The 25,958-nt window shown below is 44.2% G+C and overlaps 1 protein-coding gene across 9 annotated transcripts in view; it reads left to right on the forward strand.

Annotated features, from left to right (window-relative positions):
- Nucleotides 1-25,958, forward strand: part of RNEE/G (RNAse E/G-like protein) — a 424,083-nt gene that overhangs the window by 9,349 nt on the left and 388,776 nt on the right. For 8 of the 9 annotated variants that reach the window (XM_089378340.1, XM_089378342.1, XM_089378337.1 and 5 more), the window contains exon 4: nucleotides 14,812-14,912. In XM_089378340.1, coding sequence (XP_089234466.1) covers nucleotides 14,812-14,912 — 101 coding nt within the window. Of the gene's footprint in view, nucleotides 1-14,811; nucleotides 14,913-25,958 lie in introns of those variants that run through there. The other variant, XM_089378343.1, reaches the window with a different exon arrangement.

Consider the following 25,958-nt stretch of genomic DNA (forward strand, 5'->3'; position numbering starts at 1 on the left):
CTACAAGAAGAAAACGCAGACAAAACGATGCCTAAACCCATGCCTAGGAACAACCTTCTTTCATGCTGTTATCAAAATTATTCTTGCTGCGTTTAGGGCACTTTTGCTGCGGCCTAGGGTCAGTCAATGGCTATAGATTATGGCTCCTCAAATCTACTGCTAAGTCTTCTTCCTTTGCTGCGTATTAGGCCTCCATAGACTGCGGCTTTAGACTTCTTTATTACTGCGGATTTAGGGCTCCCTTGACAGTGAATTATGACTGCGTATTAGTATCTCTTGGACAACGTATTAGGACCTTTCCTAACTGCGGATTAGGGCCGTCTTCTAGATCTCGGTTGAACCTCCTTTATACAGCGTATAGGAGCCTCCTTCAACTGCGAATATAGGGGTGCATTAGACCCTCTTTTGCTGCGGCTAGGTGTTCCTCCCTTTAACTGCGTCTAGGGCACCTTGACTTGCTGCGTAGAACCCTTTCTTCATTGCTTTAAAATCTCCTCCATGATAACGTTAGGATATAGGGCATCCTCTAGGGCAACGTATCCTCTTTAGATCTCTCCTCCCACCAAAACCCAAAGACAAGCAGAGAGGAAGAGATCACCAAGAGGATGTGTGTCCAGATGACTTTCAAGGCACCTCTATTTATACTAAAACTTTGAGCACAAGTGGGGTTTATTTGGTTGCTGGCCGACCTTGATGAATTGTCCCATAACACAAATAAATTCATATCTCCATGAATACTTATCAGAATCGGATGATCTTTAGATCAATCCTACACCTCTCGATGAGAGGGATCCAAGAAAAATATCAGCTGGCATTAAGAAGATGACCCACATGAGTCAATACTATATTTGAGCTCTCTATTTGTTGAGATGAGGTCATTGCAGGCTGCTTTGATGTGGTCGCAGCATTCCAAGAGAGTGCAGGCCGAGAAGTCTTCCGGGGCATCTATGACTACCTTTGCGACTGAGGGCCATAGATCCTGGAACTTTGCAGTAATTTGGTCGACCTGATTCTGTAAATTCTGTATCTCCTAGAGGATATGATCTTGTTCTGCATCAAGGGAAAAAATCTGTTGTTGTTGTTGTTCATGTTCAACTGTTGGAACGCTGTGTAATGCCTCTGCTTGACGTGCAGCTTGTTGAATGAAATTAAGCAGTTGAGCCGAGGACCAACCTTGGAGGTCATCAAGGGTCATAATAGAGGGTTTAGGGAATCGACTTTGTAATGGTTGCCCGTTGGCAACTGATTTCTCAGATTACCCTTGAGGTGATGCTTCTCTCTGTGAGGGTTCGACAGTGTGAGGACTAATGTGGACCGGGGTAGAGTGTGGTGGTGATGAGCGAGCGGGATCAACGGGTAGGGGCATTGCGTGGATGGTTTTTGGATTCAGATTCTTAGGGGCAATAAATTGACTGGTGACTGTTAGTGGGCTTGATTCAAGTAGTAAAGACAACATAGACGTATGAACAGACACGGTGCTTGAAGGATGAACTGTAAGTGCCTGATTTGTATTTTCAGTAATTGAGTGGATAACAGTGTCTACCTCCATTTCCGTTTTAGTACTGAGTAGAGTTCCAAATGGAAGTATGTCTGAGATGGTGGCAGAGGTGGAGGCTGTTCGAGGTGAGGGATTGCATGACCTTGGGGATGCGGCGGAAGTGGAAGGTGGATTCTCTTCGGTGATGGGTGTGGTGGTGTGTGATTGGGGTTCTTCATCGGTAAGGTCAACAACTTGGGTAGAGGTGGTTTTAATCTTTTTCCTAGGGACCGATGGTGGTTTGGTGGTAAGAGGCCGTATATTCAGAATTGTTGGTTCAGAATGAGAGTGAGGGTCCATTAAAGGAATTGAAGCAATAACAGGGCTACAGGTCGAAGAAATAAGCGAAATTGAACTGAGAAATTCAGAAAAGGTATGAAAAGGACTTACTGAAGCCTCGAGGTTCTCTAGAGTTTCATGTAAGGACTGCATGCGTGTCTCAAGCTTCTTGATGACTGGAGTTAGTGTTTCCTCGGCCAGTCGCTTCCTTGAGGCCGAAGGGGTTTCTCCAGGTAGTGGCTGAGGCACCATTCCTCCAAACAAGTATATATGCTTCCCCTCCCGAACTTCTCCAGCAATCTCCGACTAGGAAGAGACTTCGATATGGAAGGCTTCTTCTATTAGCATAAACTTTTGGGCCCGCATCTGAAATGTGTCGGAGTTGATGCACTTAGGTTGCACCTAAGTGCTGCCATGACTTACACCAAACTAGATATCTTGCGAATATTCATCGAGGAGTGACAGTGGGATTCTTGGTCTGGCCTTGGTGACGTCCAACATTTTCTTGTACCATCCGACAAAATAGGCCTCATTGATTTCCTTGTTGTTGGGGTCCTCGGAGGTCCGCCATTCTTGAGTACAACGGGTTGGTATTTAGTAACCATTGCCATCTCTCTCCCCGTTGGTGGGCACCATTTCCACATAGCTAAGGCAACAATGAGATATCCATATATAAAATGAGTGGCTCTTGTATAGACATCTTCGCAAGCATCGAAAAGTTCATTTAATAGAAAACTACACCAATTCAACTGGGTGCCTTGCACACAAGCTTCTGCAACCGAGATAGTAGCCAATGTGCATTCACCTCTTGGGAAGTGCTGCATGAGCTTTCCAACAATCATATAACAAGCGAATTTGATGTTAGGCTTGTTAATTGGTTCTATCAAGGCACCTTTCCCACCACGCTAGGTACCATACCTGTTGTAGTAATTGTCATCACCTATCTTCTTCCCCCACTTGGAAGTATTCTAAAATGTAGTTGATACTGCGGCTCAAGCAACAGACTGTTGAAATTTGGTACCAGAGGACAGGTGGTTCCCCAAGGCTTTGATCTTTGGCCTAGGGAAAAGTGTCCAAAAGAATTTAATTTTTCTCCTAAAGTGACTTTGTAATTTTTTTTATAAAGTTAAATCTAATTTAAAAGTGACTTTAAGTGATAAAGTTACTAAGTCTAATTTTAAAGTGACTTTTATAAAGTCAATGAAAAATTAGAAAGGAAAAGTGACTTTGGAAATAAATGACTAAGTGGGTCTTTATTAAAGTGGGGTGAATAAAAAAATAAAATGTGAGATTTAAATGGGCATTTAATCTCAGCCTTAGATCTCAATCTATTTCAGCCATTGGATTTAGGGATCACCCAAAAGTCACTTGGATCACCCAAAAGTCACTTGGGGTTAGATTAAAGGAGGAAAAGGAGGAAAAGGTCATTTATTCTTTCATGAGCAGATTGGGAGAAGGAGAGCAAGAGAGCAAGGGAGATTTCTGAGCAGGGAGGAGAAGGAGACAGCAGCTTGGCACACATTCCAAGGCAGCAGTTGAGCAGATTTGTACAGCTGATTCAGCACACAGTGAAAGGCAGATTTTGGCACGATTTTCGAGGAGTGGTTTGCACAAAAATCGAGGAGTAGTTTGCTGATTTTTTTGCACGCAAAATGAGGGCCGTACAACACATTTAATGCTGGCCGTACAACAACATTTAATGCTGAAAGTGGGCACGAAAATCGAGGAGGCCGTACAACATTTATTGCTGTCCTGTTTGCTGTAATTTCTAGTTTGCTGTGAGGCATGGGAAAAGAGATAAGTTGTAAATTTGCTTGCTGATTTTTTGCTGAATATTTCTCACTGTAAAAAGGCAATTTTCAGAAATAAAGAAGAGCTCTCAAACTGGTTTTCCCCAAGAGTTGTAGGGGGTTTTTCCAGGGTCAAGTTGACCAAAAATCTCAGTGTTTAAATATGTTTTAATCGCTGTTTATTACTGCTGATTTTTATTTCTGCAATTTCCAGCATTTTGTAAAATTTTCAGAATTTGTGTTTTCAGCAAATTTATTTTTTCCAGCTTGTTAAATGTATGGTTATGGGAAAGGGCATTTAACTATATGGGAGAAATAAGGAGAAACTGAAAACCGGGGTGGGAAAACAGAAATTTCTACATGGTATCAGAGCTTGAGTGCTGAAGGGCAGTTTGGGACAACAAAAAGAAAAATTACAGCTGTTGATTTTTCACTCAGAAAATTCCAGCAAGCTGATTTTTTCATAAACAACAGTTTTATCTTTACTACAACGGTGCTATTTTCAGTTTTAGGACGACAGGATGTCATTGGGATTGAGGGTGGAGGATAGGTTGGATGGGCATACAAATTACAGCGTTTGGAAGGAGAGAATGCAGAGTATCTTTGAGGAGGCAGAAGTCTGGGATATCATGGTGCATACCACACAGAACCCTGTTGTTGTGCCTACTGATGCTACTCAGTTGACAGCTTATAATAAAAAGAACAACAAGGGTAAGACGCTGATTCTAGACGGAATCAATGACCATTGCATTCCTCATGTGAGAGGAAAGAGCAATGCCCATGAGATGTGGACAGCATTGTCCAATCTCTACCAGAGTACCAATGAGAACCGGAAGATGGTCCTGAAGGAGAAGCTGAAGAACATTAAGATGGGTAATGATAGTGCAGCTAGATATCTCACAAAGATTACTAATGTGAGAGTTGAGTTGGCAGCGATTGGAGAGGCCATTCCACCCACTGAGTTGGTGCGGATTGCAGTGAATGGCCTCCCCCGTTCATGGTTGAACTTTGCTGATGGGGTTTGTGCACGTGAGACCCTTCCCATATGGGAGAGGTTTTGGGATGATTGCATTCAAACAAAGATCAGGAAAGGTCAGCTTGGGGCAGCCAAGCCAGTTGAGCAGGATGAGGATGTAGCACTGGTGGTAGAAGGCAAGAAAGGCAAAGGGAAGAAGCAGGCTTCCACAAGTAGTAGTGGGGGCAAAGGCAAAGGTAAAGGTAAACAGGGGAACACACAGAAGGACTATTCCAAGGTGAAGTGTTGGAATTGTCAAAAGATGGGACACTATGCAGTTGTGTGTCCGGAGAAGAAGAAGAAGAAGGGGAAGAACCAGGACGTGGCAGCGTCAGCAGAGATTGAGGACTTTGCAGGTCATTTTGACCGGGAGTTTGCGTTCACTACGTGTGAGTCCTCTAGTGCAGGATCACCTGCCACACAAGTTCAGAGGGAGCATGCTTTTCCCTCGATTAGCGGAGCATCTTCAGGTATCTGGTATGTGGACAGTGGGGCTTCACGTCACATGACAGGAATCCGTGAGTACTTCTCAGAGCTTTCAGAGAGTGGCACTGCTATAGAGGTAGTACTCGGTGATGATAGAGTTGTTAGAGCAGTCGGGGTGGGGACTGACATTTCAGAGGGAGTCCAAACCTCCCTTGAAAGTGTCAGATGTTCTTTATGTGCCAGGGATGAGGAAGAACCTCATATCCGTCTCAGCTTTGGAGGACAGAGGATATGAGGTACTGTTCAGGGGAGGACATGTGTTGATGTATCCCACGGGCACTCCAGCTGATTCAGCTAGAGTGATAGGTGTACGCCATGCAAAGGTGTACAGGTTTGCATTTCAGCCCCTTTTGGCATTGAGCAGTAGTACCGACAGCAGAGTTAGCAGTTCTGAGCTGTGTGAGGTTTGGCACCACAGGATGGGACATATGTATCATGGAGCCTTGAGGACATTGCGGGAGATCACTACAGGTGTGCCAGATTTCAGTACTGATCACTTTGATACTTGTAGAGGTTGTGCGATGGGCAAGTTTGCCAAATCCCCTTTTCCCAGCAGTGACAACAGAGCGACGGAGATACTTGATTTGATTCATTCTGATGTGAGCGGTCGGATGTCTCATGTTTCTTTGAGTGGATATGAGTACTATGTTTTATTCATTGATGATCACTCCAGGAGGACCTGGATTTATTTTTTGAAGACCAAGAGTGAGGTCTTCAAGCGGTTTTAGGAGTTCAGAGCTCTTGTGGAGACACATACAGGTCGAAAGATCAAGTCCCTGAGGTCGAACAATGGAGGAGAGTACACCCTTGGAGAGTTTGTTGACTATTGTGCGGAGGCAGGCATTAGGAGGGAGTTCACTGTTCCTTACAACCCCCAACAGAACGGGGTTGCAGAGAGGAAGAACAAATCCATCATAGGGGCTGCCAAAGCCATGCTACATGATCAGAGGTTGCCATTGTTCTTGTGGGCAGAGGCCTGCAACACAGCTGTTTACTTGCAGAACATGAGTCCGCATCGTGCCTTGGGGCACATGACTCTGGAGGAGGCTTTCTCTGGGAAGAAGCCTGATATTGGTCATCTTCATATCTTTGGATGCATTACATACTCCTATATACCTAAGGAGAAGAGGACCAAACTAGAGCCCACCGCAGAGAAGGGTATCTTTGTGGGCTACAGTGAGACCTCAAAGGCCTTTCAGATTTACATTCCTGCACAGAGGAGAGTTGTTGTCAGACAGGATGTGAAGTTCGAGGAGGACAGGGCCTTTAGGAGGTCACGGGAGTTAGAGTATCTGGATTAGCCAGACCCTTAGCAGCAGTTGAGTCAGTCGCAGGGATCCAGTGGGCAGGGATCAGGAGGATCAGGAGGTACATCTATGAGGATGTCAGGTCTGTCAGTGAGCAGTGGCTCACCGAGCCAGAGGGGTGGTGCTCCGGGCAGCATGCAGAGCGGTTCACAGAGCAGTTCACTAGGGAGTCCACTGATGGACAGTTCACACAGTACTTCAGCTTCTATAGGTTCAGGTGCAGGCAGGAGGACAGCAGGCAGACAGTCAGAAGTTCAGGCTCCTAATGATGATGAGGAGGAGGAGTTTCATTCTCCGGTGGGAGAAGTGCGCTCAGGGAAGAGGAAGCCCAAGTGGCTTTAGGACACCTTGAGAGATGCCACATCTGTTGCTGAGCCGAAGAGGCCGGTTAGAGAGAGTAGACCACCTTAGAGCTTTTGTAGCTCTATGGCGATGGTTACCAACATCCTTGACTCTGAGCCTTCTAGCTATGAGGAGGCAGCTAGCCAGCAGGTCTGGAGAGAGGCCATGCAGGATGAGTATTCTTCTATCATGAAGAATGATGTTTGGGAGGTGGTGCCGAGGCCTGAGGGCAAATCCGTGGTTACTTCCAGATGGCTTTACAAGGTAAAGCATGCTGCAGATGGCAGCATTGAGAAATTCAAAGCAAGGTTTGTGGCTAGAGGGTTCTCCCAGGTAGAGGCAGTTGATTATGAGGAGACCTTCGCTCCCGTGGCTCGATATACTTCGATCCGCTCCATTATATTGATAGCAGCAAAGATGGGTTGGAAGATCCACCAGATGGATGTGAAGATTGCATTTCTCAATAGCTTCATACAGGAGGAGGTGTACATTGAGCAACCACAGGGCTTTGAGGTGCATGGGAAGGAGTCCCATGTGTGCAGACTGAAGAAGGCCCTTTATGGCCTGAAGCAAGCTCCCAGAGCTTGGTACTCCAGGATAGATACATATTTGCAGGGGATGGGTTTCACAAAGAGTGAGGCAGATCCGAACCTTTACTTGATTGTGATAGGTGAGGAGCCTCTCATTCTGGTGCTGTATGTGGATGACTTGGTCATTACAGGTGCAGAGAGACTCATAGAGCACTGCAAGAGAGATCTTGCGACGGAGTTTGAGATGAAGGACATCGGCTTGATGCATTACTTTTTGGGCTTGGAGGTGTGGCAGGAGGAGGGGCATTTCTTCCTGGGGCAGGGGAAGTATATTGTGGACATCCTTAGCAGATTCCACATGGAGGATTGTAGACCCATGTCGACACCGATGATCACCAACTGGAAGAAGCTTCATGCTTCGGATTCCGAGTTGGTGGATCCCACATTGTATAGGCAACTGATTGGTTCCTTGATGTATTTGGTCAAAACTAGACCAAATATCTGTTTTGCAGTCAACATGATGAGTCAGTTTATGTGTGAGCCTAGGAAGGTTCACTGGGTGGCTGCAAAACACATTTTGCGGTACTTGCAGGGGATAGTGGATTATGGTCTGGACTACAGGCAGGGAGATGGAGTGAGATTGGCAGGATACACTGATTCTGATTAGACAGGTTGTGCTTCTGATAGGAAGAGCACTTCAGGGTGTTGTTTTGGGTTGGGTTCAGCAGTAGTGTCATGGTTCAGCAGGAAACAACAGTCAGTAGCACTGAGTTCAGCGGAAGCATAGTATATGGCAGCCAGTTTAGCTAGTTGTGAGGCTATCTGGCTTCGCAAGATGTTGTTTGGCTTATTTGGTCAGTCGTTGAGACCTTCAGTGATTTACTATGATAATCAGAGTTGCATTAAACTCACGGGGAATCCAGTATTTCATGACAGGTCAAAGCATATCGGGATCAGATATCATTTGATCAGAGACTATGTTCAGAAGGGAGCTGTGAAGCTTGAGTATATTTCCACTGATGAGCAGGTTGCAGATATTCTTACCAAAGGCTTACCACGGGGCAAGCATGTCTACTTCAGAGACAAGATGGGTGTGGTGAGGAACACCTTCCTTGGTAAGAGGGAGTGTTGAAATTTGGTACCAGAGGACAGGTGGTTCCCCAAGGCTTTGATCTTTGGTCTAGGGAAAAGTGTCCAAAAGAATTTAATTTTTCTCCTAAAGTGACTTTGTAATTTTTTTTATAAAGTTAAATCTAATTTAAAAGTGACTTTAAGTGATAAAGTTACTAAGTCTAATTTTAAAGTGACTTTTATAAAATCAATGAAAAATTAGAAAGGAAAAGTGGCTTTGGAAATAAATGACTAAGTGGGTCTTTATTAAAGTGGGGTGAATTAAAAAATAAAAAGTGAGATTTAAATGAGCATTTAATCTCAGCCTTAGATTTCAATCTATTTCAGCCATTGGATTTAGGGATCACCCAAAAGTCACTTGGGGTTAGATTAAAGGAGGAAAAGGAGGAAAAGGTCATTTATTCTTTCATGAGCAGATTGGGAGAAGGAGAGCAAGAGAGCAAGGGAGATTTCTGAGCAGGGAGGAGAAGGAGACAACAACTTGGCACACATTCCAAGGCAGCAGTTGAGCAGATTTGTACAACTGATTTAGCACACAGTGAAAGGCAGATTTTGGCACGATTTTCGAGGAGTGGTTTGCACAAAAATCGAGGAGTAGTTTGCTGATTTTTTTGCACGCAAAACGAGGGCCGTACATTGTATTTAATGCTGGCCATGCAGCAGCATTTAATGCTGAAAGTGGGCACGAAAATCGAGGAGGCCGTACAGCATTTATTGCTGTCCTGTTTGCTGTAATTTCTAGTTTGCTGTGAGGCATGGGAAAAGAGATAAGTTGTAAATTTGCTTGCTGATTTTTTGCTGAATATTTCTCACTGTAAAAAGGCAATTTTCAGAAATAAAGAAGAGCTCTCAAACTGGTTTTCCCCAAGAGTTGTAGGGGGTTTTTCCAGGGTCAAGTTGACCAAAAATCTCAGTGTTTAAATGTGTTTTAATGGCTGTTTATTACTGCTGATTTTTATTTCTGCAATTTCCAGCATTCTGTAAAATTTCCAGAATTTGTGTTTTCAGCAAATTTATTTTTTCCAGCTTTTTAAATGTGTGGTTATGGGAAAGGGCATTTAACTATATGGGAGAAAAAAGGAGAAACTGAAAACCGGGGTGGGAAAACAGAAATTTCTACACAAAAAACCCTATAAGTTGGTGAATGTCAATGGCATGGATTGAGTATTCCTTGTCGAGCCATAGAGACCCTCCATGCATCCTACTAAAGAGGAATTTTTTGCATTGCATCGCTGCTCCTACAGTGCCAAATACTATAAGACCCTGTAAATTCAGCAGCGTCGACCTTTGTAGTCCTTTGAAGTCTTCTCTAACTCTCGTCGATTGGTTGCCATTGGGTTTGGTGACAACTTCTGTGTAGACTTCCCGCTTGAGTGCTGGAAAATGGAACGAGTCTGAAAGATCATTGTCTACAAGCACAACCTTATCATACTTCCCTTAGAGATTCTTGGTTTTTGTAATTCTTGAGTTTGGTTCAATGTCTGGAATATAGATTATGGTTTTCGTCATGGCTACAGTGTGATGATGATACACAAGGAACACTAGAGGCTTGAACTTGGGTTGGGAATAGGGGAAATTTGATATAGACTCCAGACTTGGTAACTCGACCACCTCGACTTTTGATACCGAGAAGCTTATTGTTGCCATGCAAATTAAATAGAAAGTCTTGACACGAGGTTTTTGATATGACCACTTAACTAATTAATACGGTAACTTTCCCTACTCAATCCCAATCGTGGTAGCAATAATGACGACTAGCCAGACCTAACTCGGATGAAACAAAAACTTGAAAAGTAGGGTGGAAATGATGGGTAATTATGGGGTTATGATGGCAGGCACCTAGAAGTTGATGGATGGATTGTGCCAGGGGTATTACAGGAGAGGTTTAGCCCAAATTCGAACTGACACAGGGAATTATTACTAACTATTACAGACACGACGATTGACATATGCAACTCCCCGATCCCAAACGGTTGTAGAGGGGTGAAGCTACTTCCGCAACTGAAAGAACTGAGGAAAATTTATTCATGACTGAACTTGACTGGAACAACTAACTAACTAAATTAATTGACGCAACTAACAAACTAAAAGAATTGATTGAATCTACCTAGACCTACCTACGATCCCCTTCCAAAGATCAAATCATTTTGATGTAGAACTGGTTGAGCCGTGGAAAGGTTTCAGGCGTGCACCATTCACCCATCTAGGCAGTAGGAATCCATCCAATTGTGCGAGCTTGAAAACTCCTAATTCTTTCACTTCTGCAACTATGAATGGTCCTAACCAATGCATTTTTAGCTTTCCAGGAAACTTTAAGAACTTACTGTCATATAGCAGAACATGTCCTCCAACTGTAAAAGATTTCCACTTGATGTGCTTGTCATGCCATGCCTTTTGACTCTGCTTTTCGATAGTTTGGTGGAAGGCTACCAGAAACTTAGCCTCATCAAACTCCTAGAGTTTTTCCAACCATTTTGGAATTGATTCCTCTGTCATGCGAGTGGGCCTGCACAATAAAAAGGTGGGGATGTTAAACTCGGCAGGGACTACGACTTGTGTAAGCGCTTGATGGTTGTAGGATAAGCTCACAGTGTAGCTGACACCGGTTTGTCCCAGTCGTCTCTATTCGCTGAGCATATTTTGGTGAGTCCCCTTTTTAAGATTTTTTTTAAAAGCTTCCAAAGTACCATTTGCTTGAGGGTGATACGGGTTGCTCTTATGGTGCTGTATCATAAATTTCTGTAGTAATGAAGCGACTGTCTCATTAATGAAATGGGTCCCTTGGTCACTGGTGAGGCTTCAGGGAACCCAAATCGAGTGATAATATTCTTGAAGATGAATTTGGCGTCAGTGTCTGCAGTGCAATCTTTGACTGGTGTAGTTTCAACCCATTTGGTAAGGCACTTAGTGGCGGTAATAATTTATTTGGCATGTGAGTGACGCGTGGGTTAATGAGTCCCACAAAGTCCACTGCCCATTTCTCAAAGGTTTGTAGTGCTCATACTAGTTGCAAAGGCAGTTCATCTTGGTGCGATGGCTTTTCCAACCCTTTGACAAACGTCACATCTCTTGGCGTACTCCTTTGTGTCTCGAAAAAGTGTGGGCCACCAGAGTCCCGCCTGCAACACTTTCCTCGCGGTGGCCTTCCCACCAACATGCCCACCCGCAACTCCTGAATGACATTCCCATAATACATCATGTCTCTCATGATCAAGAACACACCTTCGCAATATCTGATCAAGGCCCAACTTGTACAGTTGTCCTGCGATCAACTGGTAATTTGCAGCATGAACCACCATGTGCCTTCGCTGTGTTGTTGTGTACCCCTCTGGGCATTTACCTGTGGCTAGAAATACTGCAATGTCCTCCAAGTAGTCTGGTATGGCCTTGATTCAAAATAGGTTGGCATTTGGCAACTGATCATCTATTGACCATCCGACTTCACCTGACTCTAACTGGTAAAGGTGATTAGGGCCCATGTTCAGTCTTCTTGGCTTGACAATTACTTCAAATGTGAACTCCTGGAACAACAAAATCCATCTACAAATCCTTCCTTCAAGTATAGGCTTGTTCACCAAATACTTTAGGGAAAAATGATCAGTGAAGAATTTGAACGGACCCCCCAGAAGATAGTGCCGAAACTTTTGTAGCGAATACACCATAAGTGCCGAAAATTTTGTACCGAATACACTATCGCAAGCCCTTCGCACTTAGTCATGGTATAATTCCATTTTGCCGTGGACAATTTTCTGCTAGCAAAGTATATGGGGTGATCAAGATTTCCATCTTCGGGCTGAGCCAGGACGACCCCCAAGGCGATACCCGATGCATCAATATGAACATGAAATTGCTTGTTCCAATCTGGATAAACCAGGATTGGTGCACTTGCCAGTTTTTCCTTCAGCACATTGAAAGCAACTTCACATTCATTCGACCATGCGAACTTTTCGACTTTCTTCAATAACTTCTCCAGTGGTGCAGTGATCAAGGCATAGTTGCGGATGAACCTCCTGTAATATCCTGTGTGGCCAAGGGTGGATCTCAGCTGTTTAACGCTTGTTGGCAGGGCCATATTCAGGATCACTGCGACCTTAGCGGGATCAACACATACTCCCTCTTTGCAGACTATATGGCCTAGAAGTGTTCTAAAAGGGACAACGAATATGCACTTTTTCAGGTTTAAGGAGATCTGTAGCTGTCTACAACGGTCAAACATCACTTGGAGCAAACTGGAATGCTTTTTTAGCAAATTGTAGATGGTCCAGTCATCCATGTAAACTTCTAGAAACCTGTGAATATAATCCTTAAAGGCAACAATTACAATTCTTGAGAATACTGTTGGCGCATTCTTGAGAATACTGCTAGCGCATTCTTGAGTCCAAAAGGCATGACATGGTACGCATAGGATCCCCTTTCAGTGGTGGATGTGGTTTTTTACTTGTCTTCCTCCGCAATCCAGACTTGATGGTAACTAGAGAATCCATTTGTAAAAGAATAAGCTTCGTTTCCTACCACATTGTCTAGAACTTCATCGCTGAACGGGGTGGGGAAGGGGTCGTGAACACAAACATTGTTTAGACTCCGGTAATCCACACAGACCCGAATTTCTTCAACTTCCTTTTCGTTCTGTATAACAATTGATTATTGGATTGACCCACTCAAACTCGTCAATTGGGAAGATAAGCCCTGCTGCCGGCATCTTGTCTATCTCCTTCTTCACCTTCTCTTTCACTCTCGGGTTTGGCCTATACCACTGATGTTTCACTGACTTTGCATCAGGTTTAAGCACGATCTTCATTTACCCTAACTCTCCCTTAATCCCTTTGAGATCCGCAACAGACGAAGGGAACAAGTCTTCGTATTCTCTTAGGAGATTGAAGATTTCATTGGTACTCTGCTCATCCTAGTAATCTCCAATTGAGGCTAGCTTCGACTTCTCCTTGTTGAGAAATCAATGCTAGTAGATTTAGGGTTCGATTCCTCTTTCTTGATAATTACTTGTGAATTATGTTCGCTTCTTTTACTACTTTATTAGATTATCTTTCGTCAAGCAATTACCAAATTATGTGTGTATGAAGATCACAAGAACAAGAGACACAAGATATAGGCACTCAACTAGGGAAAAACCCCCATCTAGGGGAAAACCCAGTCAAATCTCTTCCCTCAGTGGTTTTCACATGACATGACGAGATAATCCAAAACTCTTCAACCTGGACACGCACTTCCTCCAATCACCAAGTGTTAAAATTGACAACTAGGCCCAAACTCCAGGAGATACAGAATTTACAGAATCAGGTCGACCAAATTACTGCAAATTTCCAGGATCTATGGTCCTCGGTCGCAAAGATAGTCATAGATGCCCTGGAAGACTTCTCGGCCTGCACTCTCTTGGAATGCAGCGACCACATCAAAGCAGCGTGCAATGACCTCGTCTCGACAAATAAAGAGATCAAATATAGTATTGACTCATGTGGGTCATCTTATTAATGGAAGCTGATATTTTTCTTGGATCCCTCTCATCGAGAGGTGTAGGATTGATCTAAAGATCATTTGATTCCGATAAGTATTCATGGTGATATGAATTTATTTGTGTTATGGGACAATTCGTCAAGGTCGGCCAACAACCAAATAAATCCCACTTGTGCTCAACGTTTTAGTATAAATAGAGGTGGCCTTCAAGTCATTTCAACACACTTGGGATCTCTTCCTCTCTACTTGTCTTTGGGTTTTAGTAGGAGGAGAGATCCTAAGGGATAACGCTGCCCTAATCCAGAGGGCAGAAGTCAGAACTGCCGGGAATAGCCGGAACTGCCGGAACAGCCAGGAACACTGACGCAGAGGGTAGAAGCTGGAATTGCCGGGAATTGCCGGGAAAGTTGACATAGAGGGCAGAAGCCGGAACAGCTGGGAAAGCTAACACAGAGGATAGAAGTAGGAACTACCAAGGAACAACCGGAACTGCCAGAACAACAGGAACTATATGAGCTATCATTCATTACATTGGTATTAGAGCCACTTCTGGGCACTTCCACCGACTCTGGCTTTTCGGCCACCCAGTGCTTTTCAGAGTTTCTCTGATCCCTTGGTCTTTGACCACAAACCTGCCTCACGTTTAGGAATTCCATTGAAAAGTAAAAATCAATCCACTGCTAACAAATGTGTATCCTTGGTAATGGTGCACCTAGGCCTAAGCATTTCTTTTTCTTTGTTCAATTTATGTTTTCCATTTGTGAGTAGAGAAACTTTGTCTTTAACATTGGCTTTGAGTTTATGCTAGTACACTGTATTTCTTGCTATAATCAAAGCTATCCATTTCTCACTGTATATACTTCTAGAATTTGTTCGGCAATAGAGTATTATTGGTTCAGTCATATTTACATTTGCTTTTTCACAGGCCACTTCAGCGAAGAAAACAACTACAGAACAGTATTGATGTCCTTTGGCAAGGCACATCTGGCTCTTATATCCATTTTCCATTAATGGCTCTAAAAAAAGGTACCATTAGCAATGCTGGACTTTATAGCTTTTAGTTTCCCCTGAAAGAAATGCAACATGATGTTTTGTGTTATTTTCTTTCAAATAGATGGTGCCATTTTTTAAAACTTTTACTTCAAATATTGTGCAGCACAACTGTAATAGTCTTTTAGCCAAAGATGGTAGATATTACAAGTTTAGTCTAAACATGCTACGATTTGGACATTTTATGATCATATCTTTTTGACCATTTTTGCCCAGAATTCAGCTAAAAGTTTAGAAGAAATGTTGGAATTACAGATATGGTTGAGATTGCACAATATTGGAGTCATAGGAGTTTTTGAGGGCACTGAATTCATTTTTACATTCAAAAATGTAATTTCAGTAATGAAAATTGCAAGTTGACCAAAATTTTTAAGCTGGATTCTGGTGAAAATTCCAGAAAAAGTCCAAATCATATGATTTCTAGACTTTTCTGATCATATATGTCTGTTTGCGGGAATCACTAGAGATATATTAGGACCTTATGTAAATGATAAACTATAGGACCTAACCTAACAAGAACTGTAAGTATGAGTGCAATCATGTGGATCAACTTGCCTTTTTACTCCAACTTGGTTACAAACTTCACAGATTGTTTGTTATATACTCCAATCAATCAATCAATATATATATATATATATATATATACATACACGTGTGTGTTGATATTGATTATATATATTAACTTTTATACTCCAATCTCTCTCTCTATATATATATATTAAATTTATTGCAAAATATGTCTTATATTATAGAAGAAAGTTTACATAGCAGCTGAAAAAGGAAAAACCAATAGGAAAAACAGAAGGGTATATACAATATAGAATCATACCCCCTGAGAGTAACTAAGGCAGCAATAAACTTAGAGTACACTACAGCACTTAACTCTTTGGCATCCTTAATTAGGAGGTATCCTTTGGCAGACAATTGCATACATACCACTTCTCACCAAAAGTGACAGAATAATTGATGGAACTGACCTCAAAGCTTGTGGATTGTGAGTACCAATGTTTTAAAACTCCGACTCCGACTCCGACTCGGTATCAACTCGGCCGGTTTGATTTCAATGACTCGGTCATTGTAAAAAATACATTAAATATTTATTTTTTTATAAAAAACATAATTTTAAAGATTTTCATTCATGTTTCCAAACACAAAGCTTTAGAATATAGGGAGAAGACAACATATGATCAAAGTAGGCTCATGAATATATCCATTATAAAATGGCACCTAGTGCACTATCCAATACAAAGTTCATACTTAGCCACCAATGCCAGAATTCTTTTTTGCCTCAGCCTAAGGACAATCACTAGACTACAACAACAATAATACCAATTCTCTGCCCCTATTGAAGTCTCAAAACCCTTGATTTAATTCTGGTCATGCTCCAGAACAATCAGAGGTAATTATGTATTTATTAGTCCATTGCTAGAACGTTTGCCTTTTTAAAAACATTGTATGGCTCAATGCATTGTTTCAGTTTTCTAATTTATGCCATTAGGATAACCATACTTCGGCCTTGTAATTTTCAAAACTTTCTCATAGTGATAGATTACTTTAGGGCTATAAATATGCAATAAAAACAACCCAACCATTGATATGTAGGAGGCAGAACAACTTTTGACAAATGTGCTTCAGGATTTTTGTCAAAGAGCCAAGCGGCTGAGTTGTTACCAAGCCGGCCGAGTCATTACTGAGTCGACTGAGTTGTTACTAAGTCGACCGAGTCGTTATCGAGTCAACCGAGTCAATGACTGGCTCGGTAACACCCTAGCTAGCGGTTCCGTTTCGGCCATTGAGCCGACCCAACCAAGCATTGGCTCGTTCTGACTTGACCGTATTTTAAAACAATGGTGAGTACTGTAGGTATCCAAATACAGTCCTGAACTCCCAAAAGGTGGGACAAAACTAAGGACCCCAAATCCTTGAGAAGAGCTACATGCCAATGATGTTGTTCATGAAGTAGAACCAAATGCCTATCTTGCACCCCATCATGATTTAGAAAATCCACAGTCCCATATAAGCTTCTATAAAGCCTCAGAATGATGACAATAGGGAGATAAACCATCTGACTGCTCACTTTTGGCAAGGCGAGCTTCAGAGGGCAGCCCTTGATAAACAATTAAACAAGCAAAGACTTGGAGCTTGTAGCTCAAATGAAGAGACCATACATTGTGCAACTGGTGGATCCAACGAACCTTCTAGTTAGGTGATTGCCATTTAGCATTGAGGATTGGAGATAATTGGTGTCTCTGATCAAGAAGAGAGTAAAGCTTCTTTGAGTCATATTGCTGAAGGGGCTTCCCAAACCTCCACACACAATCTCTCCAAGAGGGCCCCAACATGTCAATATTCGGCCTGTACAACTCTTTAGATAGGAGTAAATTGGTGATCCCTGTTGAAAATTGGGAGTTGAGGGAGCAATTCCCTCCTTGGAGAAGCCCATCAAACCCTAAGGAGACCCCACTGGTCCTTACATGGGAAAATATTACTTTTAATGTGGTTCCATGTCACCTTCAAAAGTACAAGTCGGCTTAGAAGAGGAAATTCAACCTCCTAAACCATATGTAAATAGATCTCACTTGGCATCACTTGGAGGCATCACATCACACATTCATCCCTCTACATTTGGTTCGGTCTGGTCTAAAATTACAAGGTTTGAGTTGACATGTGCGAAGGAGAAAGGTGACATTTCTGTTGACTGTGTTGACTTTATGTTTGGCATGTTGAAGTTTCTAATTTTACTTAATTTAGAAATCCTTCATGCACTTTTTCTGATTTATTCCTACCTGCTTGTTATTTTTCTTTAACAAGTTATTTACAAAGTAAATACTGAAAATAAACACCAATGCATGCTCAACATATTACAGATCAACAACTAAAAGAAACAAGAACAAACACACCACATGACACCATTATTTTTGGAGCAATGTCCCTGGAAAAACCCAATGCGGGAAAACCGGCGCAACTATCTGAGGGTTTTCTTATTAAGCAATATCAGAGTACAATCTAGGTGCCAAAACTGACCTACCCAACACAGAATTTCCTTAGTAGCTATACCTCACAGTTTGAGAGAAATCTCCTGGATAAAACCCCGGAAAATCCTTCCGGCAGCTCCTCAGCACAAAACTGCTCCTGCAACCCCAGTGTCTGCCCAATCTGGACTGCGTCAGCCCCTCTCTGTCTCACCCTGGCCATGTGTCAACCTTTCTTGGCCTGCGTCAGCACCAGGAGGCCCTGTGTCAGCTCTGGGAGCCTCTACGTCAGCTACGCTGGCCCCTTTGGTGCTCTGCACAACACTTGGATGCCTCTGCGTGGCCCTGCATGAGCCCTTGCTGGCTCTGCGTCACCCTCCTTGGCTGCTGCGTTGCTCTCTCGACACAATCTCTACCTTCTCTGTTTCTCTGTACTCAATGGCCCTCAGTTGCTCTCCCGATCACTGATTCTATCTCTCTTAGCAAACCCCACTCTAGAGAATAGAATGACTGATCATTTGGTGTAATCTCGAAGTGACCCTCAAGCCTCCTCTTATACTTTTCTTGTTGATGATTCAACGGCTGAGATTAAGTCCCTAATCAACGGCTAAGATTAGATCTGGCTTGATCCATGTCTTTTGGACCACTCTAACACATATTCATATTAATATTCATTAATATTTTAGTTTCCATAAGTTTAAACTTAGTGACTCCATTAAAAATATTAATTATTTTAATATCTCCTGATTTGTTTAGAATCTTCCCAAACCCTTTCTGGGTATTGGAGATCTCATGTGCCCCAACCTCTCCACCAAATTTCGTGGCTAGAGCACATCCGATGCTACCCCAAATCAACACTCCCTCTTAGCGAGGACTGTGCTCTAGCAATACTCCTCATTGAGTATTAATTTGATCATCTGGCATTGGTACCTGTGCTGATGTTAGGCCTTCCTGCCCAACATCCTCTGCACTGCTGCCTCCTGTACTGCTGCCCATGGTTCTGCCACTGCCATTGCTGCATCTGTACGACAGCTCCCTATGCATCCGTGTTGTTGCTGGTCCTTTCTCCCAGTACTGCATCCGCACTGCACCTCCTCTCATCATGCTGCATCGTGCTGCCCACTGCTGCACTGCAACTCAGTTACTGAGAAGTAAGTAACTGATCTCCCAACTGACCTCCCTGTTGGGCTAGAAACACCCATTGATGCTGAAGCTCCCTCTGCCGCTGACAAGTGCTCCCTCTCTGACCTCTGCGTTGCTGCAACAACTCTCCTGCATCTCGCACCGTTGCACACCTCTCTGTGCCGTCCTGCACTGGTGCAACACTCTTGTGCCTCTCGCACTGCTGCAGCCTGCTAGCCTCGTGCTGTCTCGGGACTCCTGCACTATAGCTCTCTCTGCTGCTCCATCAACATCCGTCTCTACCCACCCAGCTAGTCTTGCTACTCCTCGTCGGGGCTCCCGTAGCAAGGTCTAATCCAAGAGCTGGGTACCTCAAGGATCCTGCCCCTCATCACCTGTAATCTACCTGACTACAGCGCGATGTCTCCCCACTTCCGCCCAAGTGGTGCGTGTGCACTCATGGCACAATCATCTTCTGTCAAAACTTCCTTCTCTGCCTGTGCGGGTGCTGCCTTAGTCTCGAAAGACTCTCCCTTATTCTTCTTCCTTGGGCACTGGGTCGCATAATGACTCATCTCCCCACAGTGGAAGCACTTGATCTTGGAGAGATCTTTCTTCTTCCGCTTCTCCTGCTTTCCCTCAGATGCTAGGGCCACATCCTCCTCCTCCTGCTTGACCTTGATCCCTTTGCTGCTGCTACCTATCTTTGATTGTCGTCTGATCTCCTCCTGGCAAAGAGCTGCCCACATCTTGTCCCAAGGTAGGAGAGTCCCTCTACCCAGGATGCTCTGGACAAACACTTTCCACTCTTCTGAAACATCATTCAGGGCTGTCCTCACCATTAGCTCTTGATTCGATGTTGCTCCTATAGCAGTCAACTGATCTCGGATCTCATTCAGTCCTCTAAGAAAGGAGTCAATCTTTTGACCCTTCTTCATCTGATACAACCTCATCTGGTTCTCGAGCAACATTCTTCTCTGCACAAAAGTATGCTGGTACAAGTTCTTGAGAGCCTCCCCCATCTCAACTACCATTTCCTTCTTGGCTATATGTGGTACCACATGATCCTTGACCCCGTCAAAGATAATGCACTTGGCCCTCGCCATTGCCTCCTCGTACTTGTCATTATCATTGGAGTCGACTGGGATAGCTATAACCTTCAAGGCGAAGTTCTTGACATGATTCCTGTCAAGCACTGATAAGATTCTGGCCTTCCAGACTGCGAAGTTCGATGCTCCGTCTAGTCTATCCTGGTCTCTTACCTCGTGTAGTGCCATGATGCTCCTCTACTTCCCTCCTGGAAGTTCTCTGTTCGACTCCTCTGAGTCTCTACTTCTCGTTTGGAAGTTCTCTTTTGGACTCCCTTTGAGTCCTGATTTCCCTCCTGGAAATCCTTCCGCCGCTTGTCGAGATGCCCCCTACTTTGATCGTCTTGTGTAATTGCACTGCTGATCTGGGTTCCTCGGCTAGAAACCCTCGGTAACAACTCCTCTGGCCTTCCTCTGTTAGGTACTGTTCTGACTACAGTAACTCACCAGTTCCATTCTGCAATACTCCTACAACCTTCTAGACCCTAGCAACTGCCTCTATGTGAACTGCATCAACCCCTCTTTGCCTCACGCTGGATTGGCGTCACCCTGGATGGGTCTGCATCAGCCTTGGGATGCCCTGCATCAGCCCTTTGGCCCTCTGCGTCAGCAACGTTGGCCTCTCTGAGGCTCTACGCAGTTCCCGACTTGTTTTGCGTGGCTCGGTTGGCTTTATGGCACACTTCCTTGGCTTCTGCTCTGCTAGAAACAACTTCTATCACCTCGAGACAGCTGTTTTCTGCTGCTATTGCTCCGCTCGGCTAATGTCTTTTAGTCCTCCTGTGATCTACAATCACGCTCCGATACCATGTTGAAGTTTCTAATTTTACTTAATTTAGAAACCCTTCATACACTTTTTCTGATTTATTCCTACCTACTTGTTATTTTTCTCTAACAAGTTATTTACAAAGTAAATACTGAAAATAAACACCAGTGCATGCTCAACATATTACAGATCAACAACTAAAAGAAACAAGAACAAACACACCAGATGACACCATTATTTTTAGACCAATGTCCCCGGAAAAACCCAATGCGGGAAAACCGGTGCAGCTATCTGAGGGTTTTCTTATTAAGCAATATCAAAGTATAATCTCGGTGCCGAAACTGGCCTACCCAACAGAGAATTTCCTTAGCAACTATACCTCACAGTTTGAGAGAAATCTCTTGGCTGAAACCCTGGAAATCCTTCCGGCAGCTCCTCAGCACAAAACTGCTCCTGCAACCCCAGCGTTTGCCCAATATGGACTGCGTCAGCCCCTCTCTGTCTCACTCTGGCTCTGCGTCAGCCCCAGGAGGCCCTGTGTTAGCTCTGGGAGCCTCTACGTTAGCTACGCTGGCCCCTCTGGTGCTCTGCGCAACACTTGGCTGGCTCTGCGTGGCCCTGTGTGAGCCCTTGCTGGCTCTGCGTCACCCTCCTTGGCTTCTGTGCTGCTCTCCCGGCACAATCTCTGCCTTCTCTATTTCTCTGTACTCGATGCCCCTCAGCTGCTCTCCCGATCACTGATTCTTTCTCTCTTAGCAAACCCCGCTCTAGGGAATAGAATTACTGATCATCTGGTGTAATCTCCAAGTGATCCTCAAGCCTCCTTTTATACTTTTCCTGTTGACGATTCAACGACCGAGATTAAGTCCCTAATCAACGACTAAGATTAGATCTGGCTTGATCCATGTCTTTTGGACCACTCTAACACAGATTCATATTAATACTCATTAATATTTTATTTTAATATCTCATAATTGTTTAGAATCTGCCCAAACCCTTTCTGGGCATTGGAGATCTCATGTGCTCCAACCTCTCCAAATTTCATGGCTAGAGCGCATCCGATGCTACCCCAAATCAACACTCCCTCTTAGCGAGGACTGTGCTCTAGCGATACTCCTCACTGAGTATTACTCTGATCATCCGAAATCGGTACCTGTGCTGATGCTAGGCCTTCCTGCCCAACATCCTCTGCATTGCTGCCTCCTGTACTGCTGCCCATGGTTCTGCCACTGCCATTACTGCATTTGTACGACAGCTCCCTCTGCATCCGTGCTGCTGTTGGTCCTTTCTCCCAGCACCGCATCCGCACTGCATCTCCTGTCATCATGCTGCATCGTGCTGCCCATTGCTGCACTGCAACTCAGTTACTGAGAAGTAAGTAACTGATCTCCCAACTAACTTCCCTGTTGGGCTAGAAACACCCATTGATGCTGAAGCTCCCTCTGCTGTTGACAAGTGCTCCCTAATTTGAACTCTGCGCTGCTGCAATAACTCTCCTGCATCTCGCACTATTGCACACCTCTCTGTGCTGTCCTGCACTGGTGCAACACTCCTGTGCCTCTCGCACTGCTGCAGCCTGCTAGCCTCGCGCTGTCTCAGGACTCCTGCACGTAGCCCTCTCTGCCGCTCCATCAACATCCGTCTCTACCGACCCAGCCAGTCCTGCTACTCCTCGTCAGGGCTCCCGTAGCAAGGTCTAATCCAAGAGGCTGGGTACGTCAAGCATCCTGCCCCTCATTGTCTGTAGTCTACCTGACTACAGTTCGATGTCTCTCCACTTCCGCTCAAGTGGTGCGTGTGCACTCATGGCACAATCATCGTCTGTCAAAACTTCCTTCTCTGCCCGTGCTGGCGCTGCCTTAGTCTCGAAAGACTCTCCCTTAGTCTTCTTCCTTAGGCACCGGGTCGCATAATGACCCATCTCCCCACAGTGGAAGCACTTGATCTTGGAGAGATCTTTCTTCTTCTGCTTCTCCTGCTTTCCCTCAGATGCTAAGGCCACATCCTCCTCCTCTTGCTTGACCTTGATCCCTTTGCTGCTGCTACCTGTCTTTGACTGCCATTTGATCTCCTCCTAGCGAAGAGTTGCCCACATCTACCTATCTTTGACTGCCGTTTGATCTCCTCCTAGCGAAGAGCTGCCCACATCTCGTCCCATGGTAGGAGAGTCCCTCTGCCCAGGATGCTCTGGACAAACACTTCCCACTCTTCTGAAACAACATTCAGGGCTGTCCTCACCATTAGCTCTTGATCCGGTGTCGCTCCTATAGTAGTCAACTAATCTCGGATCTCATTTAGTCCTCCGAGGAAGGAGTCAATCTTTTGACCCTTCTTCATCTGATACGACCTCATCTGGTTCTCGAGCAACATTCTTCTCTTCACAGAAGTATGCTGGTACAGGTTCTTGAGAGCCTCCCAAATCTCAACTGCAGTTTCCTTCTCAGCTATATGTGGTACCACATGATCCTTGACCCCGTCAAGGATAATGCACTTGGCCCTCGCCATCGCCTCCTCGTACTTATCAATTTCATTGCAGTCGACTGGGATAGCTATAACCTTCAAGGCGAAGTTCTTGACACTATTCTTGTCAAGCACTGATAAGATTCTGGCCTTCTAGAGTGCGAAGTTCGATGCTCCGTCCAGTCTATCATGGTCTCTTACCTTGTGTAGTGCCATGAAGCTCCTCTACTTCCCTCCTGGAAGTTCTTTGTTCGACTCCTCTGAGTCTCTACTTCCCGTCTGGAAGTTCTCTTCTGGACTTCCTTTGAGTCTTGATTTCCCTCTTGGAAATCCTTCTGCCGCTTGTCGAGATGCCCCCTACTTTGATCGTCTTGTGCAACTGCACTGCTGATCCGGGTTCCTCGGCTAGAAACCCTCGGTAACAACTTATCTGGCCTTGTTCTGTCAGGTACCGTTCTGACTACAGTACCTCACCAACTCCACTCTGCAATATTCTTGCAGCCTTCTAGACCCCAACAACCGTTGCTTTGTGAATTGCTTCAGCCCCTCTTTGCCTCACGCTGGATTTGCGTCACCCTGGATGGGTCTGCGCTAGCCCTGGGATGCCCTGCGTTAGCCCTCTTGCCCTCTGCGTCAGCAACGCTAGCCTCTCTGAGGCTTTGCGCAGTTCCCGACTTCTTTTGCGTGGGTCTGGCTGGCTCTGCATCACATTTCCTTGGCTTCTGCTCTGTTAGAAACAACTTCTGTCACCTCGGGACAACTGTTTTCTGCTACTATTGCTCCACTCAGCTGATGTCTTTTAGTCCTCCTGTGATTTGCAATCACGCTTCGATACCATGTTAAAGTTTCTAATTTTACTTAATTTAGAAACCCTTCATGCACTTTTTCTGATTTATTCCTACCTACTTGTTATTTTTCTTTAACAAGTTATTTACAAAGTAAATACTGAAAATAAACACCAGTGCATGCTCAACATATTTCAGATCAGCAACAAAAAGAAACAAGAACAAACACACCACATGACACCATTATTTTTGGACCAATGTCCCCTGAAAAGCCCAATGCGGGAAAACCGGTGCAACGATCTAAGGGTTTTCTTATTAAGCAATATAAGAGTACAATCTGGGTGCTGAAATTGGCCTACCTAACAGAGAATTTCCTTAGCAGCTATACCTCATAGTTTGAGAGAAATCTCCTAGCTGAAACCTCGGAAAATACTTCTGGCAGCTCCTCAGCGCGAAACTACTCTTGCAACCCTAGCGTCTGCCCAATCTGGTCTGCGTCAGCCCCTCTCTGTCTCACTCTGGCCCTACGTCAGCCTTTCTTGCCCTGCATCAGCCCCAGGAGGCCCTGCGTCAACTCTGGGAGCCTCTACGTCAGCTACGCTGGCCCCTCTGGTGCTCTGCGCAGCACTTGGCTGCCTCTGCGTGGCCCTGCGTGAGCCCTCGCTGGCTCTGCATCACCCTCTTTGGCTGCTGCACTGCTCTCCTGGCACAATCTCTACCTTCTCTTTTTCTCTATACTCAATGCCCCTCCGCTGCTCTCCCCATCACTGATTCTATCTCTCTTAGCAAACCCCGCTGTAGAGAATAGAATGACTGATCATCTGGTGTAATCTCCAAGTGATCCTCGAGCTTCTTCTTATACTTTTCCTGTTGAGGATTCAACGGCTGAGATTAAGTCCCTAATTAACGGCTAAGATTAGATCTGGCTTGATCCATGTCTTTTGGACCACTCTAACATAGATTCATCTTAATACTCATTAATATTTTATTTTAATATCTCCTGATCTGTTTAGAATCTGCCCAAACCCTTTCTGGGTATTGGAGATCTCATGTGCCCCAACCTCTCCACCAAATTTCGTGGCTAGAGCACATCCGATGCTACCCCAAATCAACATGGCACCTTTGACTAGCGTTGACTTCGGGTGAATTAACTTGGTTTGACTTGGTTTTTGGGTCTTCTTTTGGAAGGCCGACTTCAAGGAGAGGAAGACTAAAATTTTCTGCGCACTTTGATCAACTTTAACCGCAGATCGTAGGCTAGGGTTTCTGCAGGTCAAACTGTTGACTTTGACCAATTTGTGGGCAAAAATTTTGGACTGTTTTGACTGAGCAAAAGAGGCTACATTCTTTGACTGGTTGACCGAGCTTTTTGGAGCAGATTTGACCATTGACTTTGATTGGTTAGGGTTGTGTTGTTTGCTGTTGACTTTGACTTTGACAGTGCTGGTGAATTGCATAATTATTGTTTAACCAAATTTGACTATATTGCTCATCTTTGATTGGATATTGGATTATAGATTGGGATAGTCAAGGCTTTGACCTTTGACTGGTTATTGGATGTACTTTTACTCTGTATCTCTGTTGAAAATTTGATGAACATCTAATAGAAGAAGAATCTGGTTGGGTTTTCCCCCTTGGGGATTTTTCCCTGGTCTTTGAACTGAATCTCTGTGTCTCATTGATATTGGCTATATTCTATTGTGCATATTGTTTATTGTTCTATCTACAATTTCTCATTGTCATTGGGTGATTGAAATCTAATTGGAAAGTGATTGCTACTAAAATAAGAAATTGTTAAAAATGATTGTTACAACATAGAACATTGAAAA

The sequence above is a fragment of the Pinus tabuliformis genome, chromosome J (genome assembly GCF_031772625.1).
Source record: "Pinus tabuliformis cultivar Carrire ecotype Pingquan chromosome J, CPIR1, whole genome shotgun sequence".
Taxonomy (NCBI): domain Eukaryota; kingdom Viridiplantae; phylum Streptophyta; class Pinopsida; order Pinales; family Pinaceae; genus Pinus; species Pinus tabuliformis.